Genomic DNA, 13549 nt, shown 5'->3' with positions numbered 1-13549 from the left:
ATGTTCCGGTAGCAGGTAAGTCCAGAATGGGGTCACAGTCTATGGATATAGCGTAAACTATTTAGGACTGACAGGAGGAGAAATTTCTTCACTAAGTGAGTGATAAAGCTGTGGAATTCCTCACCACAGAAATATTGTAGGCAAAATACTGTATGACTTCATGGAGTTGGATATAGCAAAGGGGCTAAAGGGACTGAGGGATACTGGGAAAGTAGGGACATATTTTGTTTTGATGATCAGCCATGATCATAATGAATGGAACAGGATCTAAGGGCTGAATGGCCTACTCCTGTTCTGATCATGCTTTCATGTATTCCATTCCAGATATCAGTTACCTTCCACGTGAAGCAATCACCAATTCTCTGATCATTCTTAAAATCATAGGGAACGATATGAGCCGCAAGTATGAGGGAAAACGAGGCTATGACTGGTGGAGCATCTCTTCAGAGAATGCATCCATCCTATGAACATCACAAGGAATTATTCTTCTACAATTGGATTCCTCCACTCTAAGTGAAATTTCATGCACATTGGGGACAGTGAATTAACCCACAACCATGTACTTTGAGTGGTGTGCACACAGACGTTGCATCTTGTTTCAAAACTGCACATGTAGCCCACACAAAAGAAAAAATTCAAGGTACCATGCATTAAAAAAAACTGACTACCCATAAAGCAGTGAAACATTATGTGCTATGTGTCTCCACTTGACGAGTTTATATTCTTAAGCCTGTTATTATTCTACTCACTATTTAATACATTGTCAAAAATTGTTTCGTCTGCAAATTTAAAATTTGTACTCCCTGTACTCATGTCAAAGCTAAGAAATGAAGGGTTTTAATGGTGAACCTCACGGAGTACATCACGTCAGACTGATAAACATCCATGTACTTTAGCTCAATGCTTAATATTCCTGAGACAATTTTATACCCAACTTCCCATCATTTGTTTAATACGTGTGATTCTATCGTTTGAGCAGGAACTCTGATGTAATGCTTAAACAGCTTTCATCAGCCTTTGCCAAACTACAAAGTTCTCATGCAAGGTCTTAAATGTTAAATAATTGCTTGGTATTCCAGAAATTAAACATTGCAAAAAGGTTGGGACAAAGTCAAAGCTTTTCATCTTGCACTCATCAGAACTAGAGTGCAAGAAACCAGATTTGGAAAAGGAACACCAATTTCTATAGCATGAGAAGAAAATTTCAATTACTAGGGGTCATGGTTTCAAGGTGAAAGGGGAGAAGTTTAAGGGAGATATAGGTGGAAAGTTCTTTACGCAGAGGGTGGTGGATGCCTGGAACGCGTTGCCAGCAGAGGTGGTAGAGGCAGGCACGATAGCGTCATTTAAAATGTATCGAGACATACATGAATGGCCAGGGAGCAGAGGGATACAGGTCATTGGAAAATAGGTGACAGGTTTAGATAAAGGATCTGGATCAGCGCAGGCTTGGAAAGCTGAATGACCTGTTCCTGTGCTAGAATTTTCTTTGTTCTTTGATCTAGATTGATTGGACCAATGTTGGCATAGAGATGCAGCAAAAACAGTTAATTGTCAATTTTTGTTCTCATACTAGACAGGGTGACTGATCTGTCAGTATTCCCATTAGGAATGAAGCAAAGATTGGCAACTTCTATAACTTGTTTCCTAATGAAAAAGCCGCAATGTACAGAACAGTATACAAATATGTCCCATTGGCCATTCACAGTGGCAGCATGCTGACTGAGCGCAAACATATGTTTGCTAGCCTCAGGACACTATGTCAATATGAGATGTGATTCTGCCATTAGACCCTTAACTAAATAATGCAGTGTTTCTAAGAATTACAATTTAAGATCACCTGTCAGGATTGGAATGTGATGTATTTGCATATTCTAGAAACAATATATACTAATGGACAGAATTTTGTCTGATTAGCAGCATTTTCAGCGAGAAGAGAATCATGGAGACTGTCAATCTCTGCTGAAATCTCCATGTCAATGTCCTGACAAATTAGAGTCAACCTGAAAAGGGTGAGAAAGACGACTGATAGCTAACTGTGATAATGGGAACTGCAGATGCTGGAGAATCCAAGACAATAAAATGTGAGGCTGGATGAACACAGCAGGCCCAGCAGCATCTCAGGAGCACAAAAGCTGACATTTCGGGCCTAGACCCTTCATCAGAGAGGGGGATGGGGTGAGGGTTCTGGAATAAATAGGGAGAGAGGGGGAGGCGGACCGAAGATGGAGAGAAAAGAAGATAGGTGGAGAGGAGAGTATAGGTGGGGAGGTAGGAAGGGGGTAGGTCAGTCCAGGGAAGACGGACAGGTCAAGGAGGTGGGATGAGGTTAGTAGGTAGGAGATGGAGGTGCGGCTTGGGGTGGGAGGAAGGGATGGATGAGAGGAAGAACAGGTTAGGGAAGCAGAGACAGGTTGGACTGGTTTTGGGATGCAGTGGGTGGAGGGGACGAGCTGGGCTGGTTTTGGGATGCGGTGGGGGAAGGGGAGATTTGGAAGCTGGTGATGTCCACATTGATACCATTGGGCTGCAAGGTTCTCAAGTGGAATATGAGTTGCTGTTCCTGCAACCTTCGGGTGGCATCATTGTGGCACTGCAGGAGGATGCAGTATACCACATTGGCAGATGTGCAGGTGAACCTCTGCTTAATATGGAAAGTCATCTTGGGGCCTGGGATAGGGGTGAAGGAGGTGGTGTGGGGGCAGGTGTAGCATTTCCTGCGGTTGCAGGGGAAGGTGCCGGGTGTGGTGGGGTTGGAGGGCAGTGTGGACCGAACAAGGGAGTCACGGAGAGTGTGGTCTCTCCGGACAGTAGACAAGCGTGGGGATGGAAAAATGTCTTGGGTGGTGGGGTCAGATTGTAGATGGCGGAACTGTTGGAGGATGATGCGTTGTATCTGGAAGTTGGTGGGGTGGTGTGTGAGAACGAACGAACATCTGCCAATGTGGATCCATTGTACCCGGTGTGGTTTCCTCTACACTGGGGAAACCAAGCAGAGGCTTGGGGACCGCTTTGAAGAACACCTCCGCTCGGTTCGCAATAAACAACTGCACCTCCCAGTCGCAAACCATTTCCACTCCCCCTCCCATTCTTTAGATGACATGTCCATCATGGGCCTCCTGCAGTGCCACAATGATGCCACCCTAAGGTTGCAAGAACAGCAACTCATATTCTGCTTGGGAACCTTGCAGCCCAATGGTATCAATGTGGACTTCACCAGCTTCAAAATCTCCCCTTCCCCCACCGCATCCTAAAACCAGCCCAGTTCGTCCCCTCCCCCCACTGCACCACACAACCAGCCCAGCTCTTCCCCCCCCCCCACCCACTGCATCCCAAAACCAGCCCAGCCTGTCTCTGCCTCCCTAAACTGTTCTTCCTCTCACCCATCCCTTCCTCCCACCCCAAGCCGCACCTCCATTTCCTACCTACTAACCTCATCCCACCTCCTTGACCTGTCCGTCTTCCCTGGACTGACCTATCCTCTCCCCACCTCCCCACGTATACTGTCCTCTCCACCTATCTTCTTTTCTCTCCATCTTCGGTCTGCCTCCCCCTCTCTCCCTGTTTATTCCAGAATCCTCACTCCATCCCCCTCTCTGATGAAGGGCCTAGGCCCAAAACATCAGCTTTTGTGCTCCTGAGATGCTGCTGGGCCTGCTGTGTTCATCCAGCCTCACATTTTATTATCTTGATAGTTAACTGTTCCTGCTGCATATCCATGCTGACAAGGGCCCAATCAATCAACACCCTGTTCAGGATATTTACATTAGTCTTTCTTTCTCCTACTTTAATTTCTCACATCACTGTTGCGATAAGTCCAAGGTGAAATGCTTTGGAAATCCTGACTTCTTCTATCAAAACTAATTTTTTTTTGAAACTACGATCTGGCTCAGATACATGTATACCCTTACCAAACATCAGCAATCCACAAGAAGATCATTTATAAGCTTCAAAATTCTATTGTTTAAGCATGTGAAAATTGAACAAGTATTAGTATGGAGTACTTTTGTCCCTTTCACCTCTTTTCCCTTCCAGCTAAGTGCACTTGACAGATGTGTACTTGGAGAAATATCAACAGGATCTTCAAATACAAATTGTATTTTTAATGCTTCTGCCAAAAGATAATCAGGCTATCATAAAATACATATCAAATGTTATTTTGCCTAAGTAACTATTTTAGGCATTAGAAATTGGAACTCAATGGCAGATTTAAAAGTTCTGCGAACATTTTTGACAATCTGACGGTTCTTTCATTTTCCTTTCCTGAACCTGAAGCTAGTTTATTGCTTAGGGCTACATGTGTAGTGATTGCTGCAATTTCTGGATAATTGTACCTTTGATATCCCAAGTTAAATTCAGGCTTCTAGTTAACATATGTTCAGTGCCCTTCAGTGCAGGGCACCAAGGCCACCGTGGCCAACTCAAAAAAACACTGGGTCAAACTGAAGGCATCTTGGTAAAGATTATCTCTCTTATTCATTTGGATTGTCATCAAAACATCTTGATCACCTGTTACCTTCATTTCTTACACTACAAGTTTGTCCTGCGTTTTCACCATAGCAATTATTGATAACACAAGAGAGAGTTTCTAAAGTGAAATGCTCAGAACACATAAGGTTATATTAAAATGATGTAAATTTGACTTAGCAAGAGCAATACCAGTTTATTAAAATAAATATACAAAGACAAATACTGTGTGTTTTGAGTTTTTAAGTATTAACAAAGAAGATTGATGAAGGCAGAGCAGTGGACATGCGGACTTCAGTAAGGTTCCACATGGCAGACTGGTTATCCAGGTTAGACCACATGCAATACAAGGAGAACTAACCATCTGGATACAGAACTGGCTCAAAGGTAGGAGACCAATGGAGGGCTGCATTTCAGACTGGAGGCCTGTGACCAACATGTGCCACAAGGATTAGTGCTGGGTCCACTGCTTTTTTTTTGTCATTTATAGAAATGATTTGGATGTGAATGTAGGAGGTATGTAAGTTTGCAGATGACACTAAAATTGGTGGTGCAGTGAACAGCCAAGAAAGTTATCTCAGTACAACGGAACCTTGATCAGATGGGCTGATGAACTGAGTGACAGATGGAGTTTAACTTAGATAAATTTGAGGTGCTGCCTTTTGGAAAGGCAAATCAGGGCAGGACTTTTACACTTAATGGTAAAGTCCTTAGGAGTGTTGCTGAAAAAGAGAGAGATCTTGGAGTGCAAGTTCATAGCTTCTTGAAAGTGGAATCCCAGGTCTTCAGAACAGTGAAGAAAGCATTTGGTATATTTGCCCTTACTGGTCAATACATGGAGTATAGGAGTTGTGCTGCCACGTTGAAACTGTACAGGGCACTGGTTAGGCGACTTTTGGAAAACTGCAGGCGATTTTGGTCTCCCTGATGTAGGAAGGATGTTATGAAACTTGAAAAGGTTCTGAAAAGATTTACAAGGATGTTGTAAGGGTTAGAGGGTTTGACCCAAAAGGAGAGATTGAACAGGCTGCGGCTATTTTCCCTGGAGCAAAGGCTAAGGGGTGACCTTCTAGAAGTTTATAAACTTATGAGGAGGCATGGATAGGGTGAGTGGCCAAAGTCTTTTCCTGAGGGGAGCGAAGTCTAAAATTAGAGGGCACAGGATTAAGTTGAGAGGGGAAAGATTTAAAAGGGACAACATTTTCATGCAAAAGGCGGTGCACGTATGGAATAAACTGTAAGAGGAAGTGGAGGCTGGTACAATTACAATATTTAAAAGGAATCTAGATGAGTACATGAATTGGAAGGGTTTAAAAGAGACTGGGGCCAAATTTATTTTGGATGTCTGGTCACCATGGAAGAGTTGGACCAAAGGGTCTGTTTCCATGCTGTGCATCTAAAACGCTCCAGGCGTATAGATTAAATATTTAAGTTCAAGGAGTGAAGTTTGCATCACATACAGGTGGTTAAAAAGGCATTTGACATGTTTGCCTTCATTGCTCAATCCTTTGAGCACAATAGTTGGAAAGTCATGTTGAGATTGTATAAGACACTGGTGAGGCCTCTTCTGAATACTATGTTCAGTTCTAGTTGCCCGATTATAGCAAGAATATTAAGCTGGAGAGAGATAATAAAATGTGAGGCTGGATGAACACAGCAGGCCCAGCAGCATCTCAGGAGCACAAAAGCTGACGTTTCTGGTGTAGCTGCAGTTCCCATTATCACTTAAGCTGGAGAGAGTTCAGAAGAGATTCACCAGTATGTTGCAGGGTATGGAAGGTTTGAGTTATAAAGAAAGGCTGGATAGGCTCGGATATTTTTCACCTAAACATAGGAGGTTGAGAGGCGACATGATAGAAGTTTCTAAAATAATGACAGGTATACATAGAGTTAATGGTAGTTTCTTTTCCTAGGATGGAGGTTTCAAGACTAGGAGGCACATTTTCAAGGTGAGAGGAGAGAGATTTAAAAAAGACATGGGGGGAAATTTTTTTTTTAACAGAGGGTGGATCGCGTGTGGAATGAATCTCGTGAGGAAGTGGCGGATCTGGGTACAATTATCATGTTTAAAACACATTTGGATATTTTGGTTTGGAGGGATATGGTTCAGGAGCAGGCAGGTGGGACTAGTTTAGTTTGGAATTATGTTCGGCATGGACTGGTTGGACTGAAGGGTCTGTTTCTGTGCTGTATGGCTCTATGACTGTAAGAAAAAATTATTTTGTTGCCTAGAACAAATGTGTTTTATGTAAATTAGTCATAATGAAAAATGCAAGTCATTCTAAAGAAAATAATTTGCATTATTATTTTGATTTAGCTACAGTGAAATTGATTGAGATAAACTTGAGAGTTTCAGTCACAGTATAGACTCCAGCATTAAGGTCGACTGATATTTTACTGCACTATTGGATGAGCGCAACATTCATGGAAGTGCTGCCTTTAAAGTGTGACAGTGCATCTAAAACTGGCCTGCCAATGAGAATGTCTATAAGAATTATTCGATTCACTGTGACCTTGCTATTCAGAAACTGGTTGTATCAGTTCCCTAAAAAACTATGCAGCTTTTGGCACTGGGACTTTGCCAAAAAAGTGAAAAACAATTCATTGCATCTTTAAACACTCGACAACAAAGGAGGGGACTTACACAGCCACCTATTTCAGCTTTTATAACAGGACTAATCCACGATCCCCAAGATCACACATAGGATATATTCCTGTAACATTATGCTTAATTTAGAGACAAACACTTTGTCAAAGAGAGAAATCTAATGGAACATACCTGACATGATTTAACAAGCACAGTCCCTGAATTTTTGTAGTTCTTTTTCTTCTGTTTTTTCTTTGGGTTAATACATTCAAACTCCGTCTGTGAAAGAAACATCAAGATTGGAATCAGAGTACAATACCTCTTAATAATATTGTGTAATTATATCCCTGAACCCAATAGTTGAGCAAAACAGTTTAATATTTCCTTTCAATGTTAAAACAAACAAACAAACAAGTTTATTATTTAAAAATATAATTTAACAACATTGATGGCTTCTCTACTGACTCTGGGGTAAAAACTGATTTGAGATTGACCCCATTTTATGCTCAAGAAAACATGTTGCAACCAACTTATACTGGCTTTAGTCCCACTGCTATGTGACCCTTGAGTATGTAAATGAGAGACGGAGTGAATGACCTGTGAAAGATCCATTTACAAAATTAGTTAATAAGCAGAACATGTTTCACTCAGGCTTTATTAACAGTGCCCAAAATCACCAACTGAAGACAATTTAAAAACACAGTTTCTTAAAGTTAGGAGCAGCAAAAGTACTTTTAGGCTTGAATGTGCAAGAATTGCTCATCTGTCCCAGCAGAACCCACTCCATTCTGTTTGGGTCCCCACGTGGCCCCCAGTTATGCCTGTCTCCTTGTGGGGTACATGGAACATTCCTCGTTCCAGTCCTATTACAGACCCCGCCGACAACTCTTCCTCCGGTGTTTTGATAACATTATCAATGCTCCTTCCCTCTCTCGTCCGGAATTGGAAAAGTTTAGCAGTTTGACTTCCAAATTCTATGCTGCTCTCACCTTCACCTGGTCCATCTCTGACTTCTCTCTTCCTTCCTCAACCTCTGTTTCCATTTCTGAGGGTAGACTGGCTGCCAATATCCACTACAAATCAACTGACTCCTGAAGTTACCTTGACTATTACAGAAGCAGGCTGTGAAGATGTAATGTGCAATCCATTCTCCCAGTTCCTCCATCTCCATCACATCTGTTCTGACGATATGAATTTCAACAAAGTGGCTTCGAAACATCCACCTCTTTCTTCAACCAAGGATCCCCAGCACCATTATTGACAGGGCCCTCAGCTGGGTCCAACCCATCTCCTGAACTTCCACCCTTGCCTTGTCTCTCTTTCCTCCCACAACAGTGATAGGGTTCTCTTTGTCCTTACCTACCACCCCACCAACATCCATATCCAGAGGATCAGTAGCTGCCATTTCTGTCACCTGCAGCATGATGCCACCAACAGACACTTATTCTCCTCCCCTCCCCTGACAGCCTTCTGTAAGGACAGTTCTGTTTGGCACACCCTAATTCACTCCTCCTTCACTCCCAACACCACCAACCCCTGATAGCACCCTGGCGCCATCCCCTGGAACCTCAGAATGCATTACACCTACCCATTTACTTCCTCCCTCCTTGGTATCCAAGGGCCTAAACAGACCTGCTCCACCTACACTTCACCCAATCTAGTCTGCTGTATTTGCTGTTCACAATGTGGTCTCCTCCACATTTGGGAAACAAAGCACAGAGTGAGTGACCACATCGAAGGACACCTACACTTTGACTGTAAAAGTGCCCCTGAGCATTCTGTTGCCTGCCACTTCAACACACAACCATGTCTGTCAACAGCTAACGTGTGACTCAGGCTTGCTGCAGTGTTCCAGCAAAGCTCAGCACAAACTGGAAGAACAGCACTTCATTTTCTGCTTACCAACTCTGAGGCCTCTGGACTCGATATAGAGTTCAACATTTTTAGGGCTTGAGGCATCTTCTTCCATATGCTTACCACAAACGCTACACAGCAGGCCTGGTGATCTGCTATTACACATAACTCATTGTCGGTCACTAATAGTCCCCATTAGCAGCTATTCGTTCTGCCAGGCTGACCATTATCCACTTCTTTGTCTGTCCAACTCTTCTTCTCATTCTTTGGGCTATATCTCTACCATTTGTTTACTCTTTATAGAGTCTGTCCACACTATCATCTGCATAAAATCCAATTCTTTCCTAGCTACCATCAGTTCTGAGGAACGGTCACTGGACCCGAAATGTTTCTCTCCACAAATGGTGCCGGAGCTGCTGAACATTTCCAGCAATTTGTGTCTTTGTTCTACTCGATTCTCCTTAAGCAGCAAAATGTTCGCTCCCATTCAATTAGTTACCTGTGGAAGATACATACAGGGTTGGCAACTCACAGAAGGGGCAAACAAAACCAAAGGACAGTGGATGTGATTGCGCTACATATGAGCAATAATACCTCTGGACAGAGCCACAAACGTATTGTTACAATCACATCAAAAATGTAATGCAATTGCCAAGACAGAAGTCTAATCCTTCCAATGTGCAACAACAGAATTCACCAACTTTCCTTGTTAAAGTTTTATTGACCTAGACTTTTTTGGATAGTGGGACAAGTTCATGCAAAATGCAATGTGCTGATCACAACAGCCCCAAGAGCGTTAAAGGCTGGAGATGAGCTCGTGCCCTCACTCCAGAGGATATTCTGGTTCAAAGACCTGCTAGCCAACCTGACCAGCTGGCATTCCTGAAATCAAAGCAGCATTAAGATTCATCACAAAGACTGGAACTACAAATGCATAATACATGTTAAATACTATCGTTTAAGGAAAAGTAAGTTTGGGGGTGTGGACAGGAGTTCTGCTCCAAACAGCCCAAGAGTTAAGTGGCCCCTTACATGTTAGTCGTTGGATAGAGGGACGGTAGACCATTCTGAGACATCATAAAATTGCCAAGGTCAGGAACAGGTATGAGAATTAGCTGTGGAACTCGAGAAACTTCATACCCGCCACTCCCAAAGGAAAACAGAAAGGTAGAGCCAAATATAAATGCTAAGCTACACATAAAAACTGCAGACTTCACTGTCATACACATATCACATGACCAGAGAGCAATTGAAGTCAAATTCAAGAAAAGACCTTACTCCATTCTGTGATGCCTCTTGAAGTTGGGCAACATTGGTTTCAAATGTACCTATTAGATCATGTGATCCATCATTGTCATAGTCATAGCACTCCACCTGATAAAGAAAGTTGAGAGGTGTGTTAACTTTAAAACTAAAGCATAGTTTAGTACAAGATAATAAAAATGTGAGGCTGGATGAACACAGCAGGCCAAGTAGCATCTCAGGAGCACAAAAGCTGACGTTTCGGGCCTAGACCCTTCATCAGAGAGGGGGATGGGGTGAGGGTTCTGGAATAAATAGGGAGAGAGGGGGAGGCGGACTGAAGATGGAGAGAAAAGAAGATAGGTGGAGAGAGTATAGGTGGGGAGGTAGGGAGGGGATAGGTCAGTCTAGGGAAGACGGACAGGTCAAGGAGGTGGGATGAGGTTAGGAGGTAGATGGGGGTGCGGCTTGGGATGGGAGGAAGGGATGGGTGAGAGGAAGAACAGGTTAGGGAGGCAGAGACAGGTTGGACTGGTTTTGGGATGCAGTGGGTGGGGGGGGGGAAAGAGCTGGGCTGGTTGTGTGGTGCAGTGGGGGGAGGGGACGGGATGAACTGGGCTGGTTTAGGGATGCGGTGGGGGAAGGGGAGATTTTGAAACTGGTGAAGTCCACATTGATACCATTCGGCTGCAGGGTTCCCAGGCAGAATATGAGTTGCTGTTCCTGCAACCTTCGGGTGGCATCATTGTGGCACTGCAGGAGGCCCATGATGGACATATCATCTAAAGAATGGGAGGGGGAGTGGAAATGGTTTGCGACTGGGAGGTGCAGTTGTTTGTTGCGAACTGAGCGGAGGTGTTCTGCAAAGCGGTCCCCAAGCCTCCGCTTGGTTTCCCCAATGTAGAGGAAGCCACACCGGGTACAGTGGATGCAGTATACCACATTAAGCAGAGGTTCACCTGCACATCTGCCAATGTGGAACGTCATCTTGGGGCCTGGGATAGGGGCGAGGGAGGAGGTGTGGGGGCAAGTGTAGCATTTCCTGCGGTTGCAGGGGAAGGTGCCGGGTGTGGTGGGGTTGGAGAGCAGTGTGGAGCGAACAAGGGAGTCACGGAGAGAGTGGTCTCTCCTGAAAGCAGACAGGGGTGGGGATGGAAAAAGTCTTGGGTGGTGGGGTCGGATTGTAGATGGCGGAAGTGTCGGAGGATGTGCTCCTGAGATGCTGCTTGGCCTGCTGTGTTCAACCAGCCTCACATTTTATTATCTTCAGAAAGTATAGGATGTTTTATAAGTAGAGACAATGTACAGTAAAATAAATAAAAGACAGGTAAGTTCATTTTAGGCCAAAAATGAAATACTGTATCCAGTTCTGTCATCTGTGCTAAAAAGTTACACAATTTATTACACATACGTGTACATGCTTGTTAGAGTTTGGATTTAAAAATTAGTGATATAAGCGTGTTGGTTACTTTTGTGGAGGATTTTTAAAAAAATATCTTCCAAAACAGTTACCTAAACCAGTTTGTGTCACGGAGCAACAGACCATGAACTCTTGAATTTCTATGGAAAACTCTGAACTGTAGTGATTGGCAACAAGAACAGTAAACAATAGAGGCCAATAATTTATTTTCAGTTCAGAATAATTAAGGTTGTGATTTAGTAAACCCAGAGACTGAAAGTTTTTTGGGTAGTATGGAGGTGACCTGACTGGAATCAGAAGTCTGACTTCTCTCATGGAAAGAGGATTTTTAGAGCAGTCAAGGGAATACATTGCCAGAGTAAAAAGGTTTAGTTACTACAACTATCAGACCAGGTATTTTGTTAGAAATCTGCTGGCAATTGGAAACTGAGGAGATCTGAAGACTCAGTTTTGAGAGTATTCATGCAATAAAGGTTTCATAGTTTTCAGGAAATAAACTGGGGTGAATCAAATAAATTGAACGTAAAGATCTGAAGTACTGATGTAATTTCTTCGGACTTGAGTCGCTATAAAAAGTAACCATGTTGGGAAGTAGATTGAAAAAAAAATGTTTTGTGTGCATTTTCAGAACTGTTTCTATTGCTAGAAAGCTTGGTTTGCTGATTTTTTGATCTTTGTTTAAAGGAACTTCTGTTCCCTTGTTAAAGAAACAATGCAGCCCCCATGTGATCATATTTCAGTGAACTGACTACCATAACAACTGAAGTAAAATAAAAAAATTACAATCGATTAAGCCAGATTTTGGGATCCAACTTGTCCAGTAGTACTATCACACTTCAGGAAGAATGTGAACACTCAGGACCACTGCTGAAGCAATTTCCAACAATGGTTCCAAGGATGGTGACTTTTAGTTACAAAGATCAATTCAAAACGTTGGAGTTTTCCTCTTTGGAGTAAAAGAAGCTTAAGGAGAAATTCAGTAGAATTTTAGAAGATTTTGCAGGTTTAGTTAAAAGTAAACAAGAAAACAGCTTCCATTAATTAATAGTACAAGGACTGGGGTAACACAGATTTTGAGGCAATGCATGTAGAATCTGAAGCGAAACTACTCCTGCAGCAAGCCTTAAGGATCTGGAATCACGTGCCTACAGGGGTGGTGGAAATCGAAAGGAACAATAATTTCAAAAGTAAATTGCAAGGCAACTTGAAGGAACGTAACCCGCAGTGCCCCAGGGATTGTGGGGTACCAAGGGATTGACTGGGTTGTTCAGAGGAGAGTCAGCATGGACTTAATGTGCTGAACAGCTTCCACCTGAAACATAAATGAAATAATAGGAGAAAAGAAAACTTGCTGGTTTAACATTGTTTGATCAACAGTTAACCATGGTTATTTTAAAATTCTGCAAGATGAATCCTGAATGGAAAAGCAAGTGAAATTTATATTATAGATTTGCTGCCTTGAAAATAATTTGATTGGCATATTTACTGCAAAAGAAAAAAAATTACAGACAATAAAAGCTGCTTAATACTATTTTACCTGTGACTTTCATAAACCATAACTTGGTCTTTTTAGAGAGCTCTTTCCAGCTTTACTTTTATTTACAACAATGTCGCAGTGACTGGTATTTATTCAGCTGAATTGGTTGCATGGTTCAAAATGGATGGTGACAGTTCACCTAAAACTTTTGAGAAAATACTAAGTTTCGGTCCTGAACATTTCAATATTCGACTAGGAGCAACCTACACCTTGTTATATTACTTCAACAATGCCGACCTCCTAAAATTCTACTTCAAAATCCCATCTTTATGAAGTATATGGCCCACAATTTGAAAATCAGCAAATGGAAGAAAATGACAATTAAATATATTGCAACATTCTTTCACAACCACAGAATGAACTAATACTGACTTAAGCTAAGACATAAAACTAAGTGGCCACATTTTGGCAGTGCACTTTACAATGTGCATTTGTTTTTAAT

General features: G+C 42.5%; 1 protein-coding gene across 7 annotated transcripts in view; it reads right to left on the bottom strand.

Moving 5' to 3' along the window:
* The window catches only part of LOC125451712 (copine-3-like), a 72045-nt gene that overhangs the window by 20440 nt on the left and 38056 nt on the right, over positions 1-13549 (bottom strand). For all 7 annotated transcript variants that reach the window (XM_048529232.2, XM_048529237.2, XM_048529238.2 and 4 more), the window contains 2 exons: positions 10187-10282; positions 7247-7333 (listed from right to left, as the gene is read on the bottom strand). In XM_048529232.2, the coding sequence (XP_048385189.1) occupies positions 7247-7333; positions 10187-10282 (183 nt within the window). The remainder of the gene's footprint in view (positions 1-7246; positions 7334-10186; positions 10283-13549) is intronic.

This window comes from Stegostoma tigrinum, chromosome 5 (assembly GCF_030684315.1).
Source record: "Stegostoma tigrinum isolate sSteTig4 chromosome 5, sSteTig4.hap1, whole genome shotgun sequence".
NCBI lineage: Eukaryota > Metazoa > Chordata > Chondrichthyes > Orectolobiformes > Stegostomatidae > Stegostoma > Stegostoma tigrinum.
The sequence above is the reverse complement of the archived record's forward strand: the minus strand, read 5'-3'. Positions and strand labels throughout refer to the sequence as shown.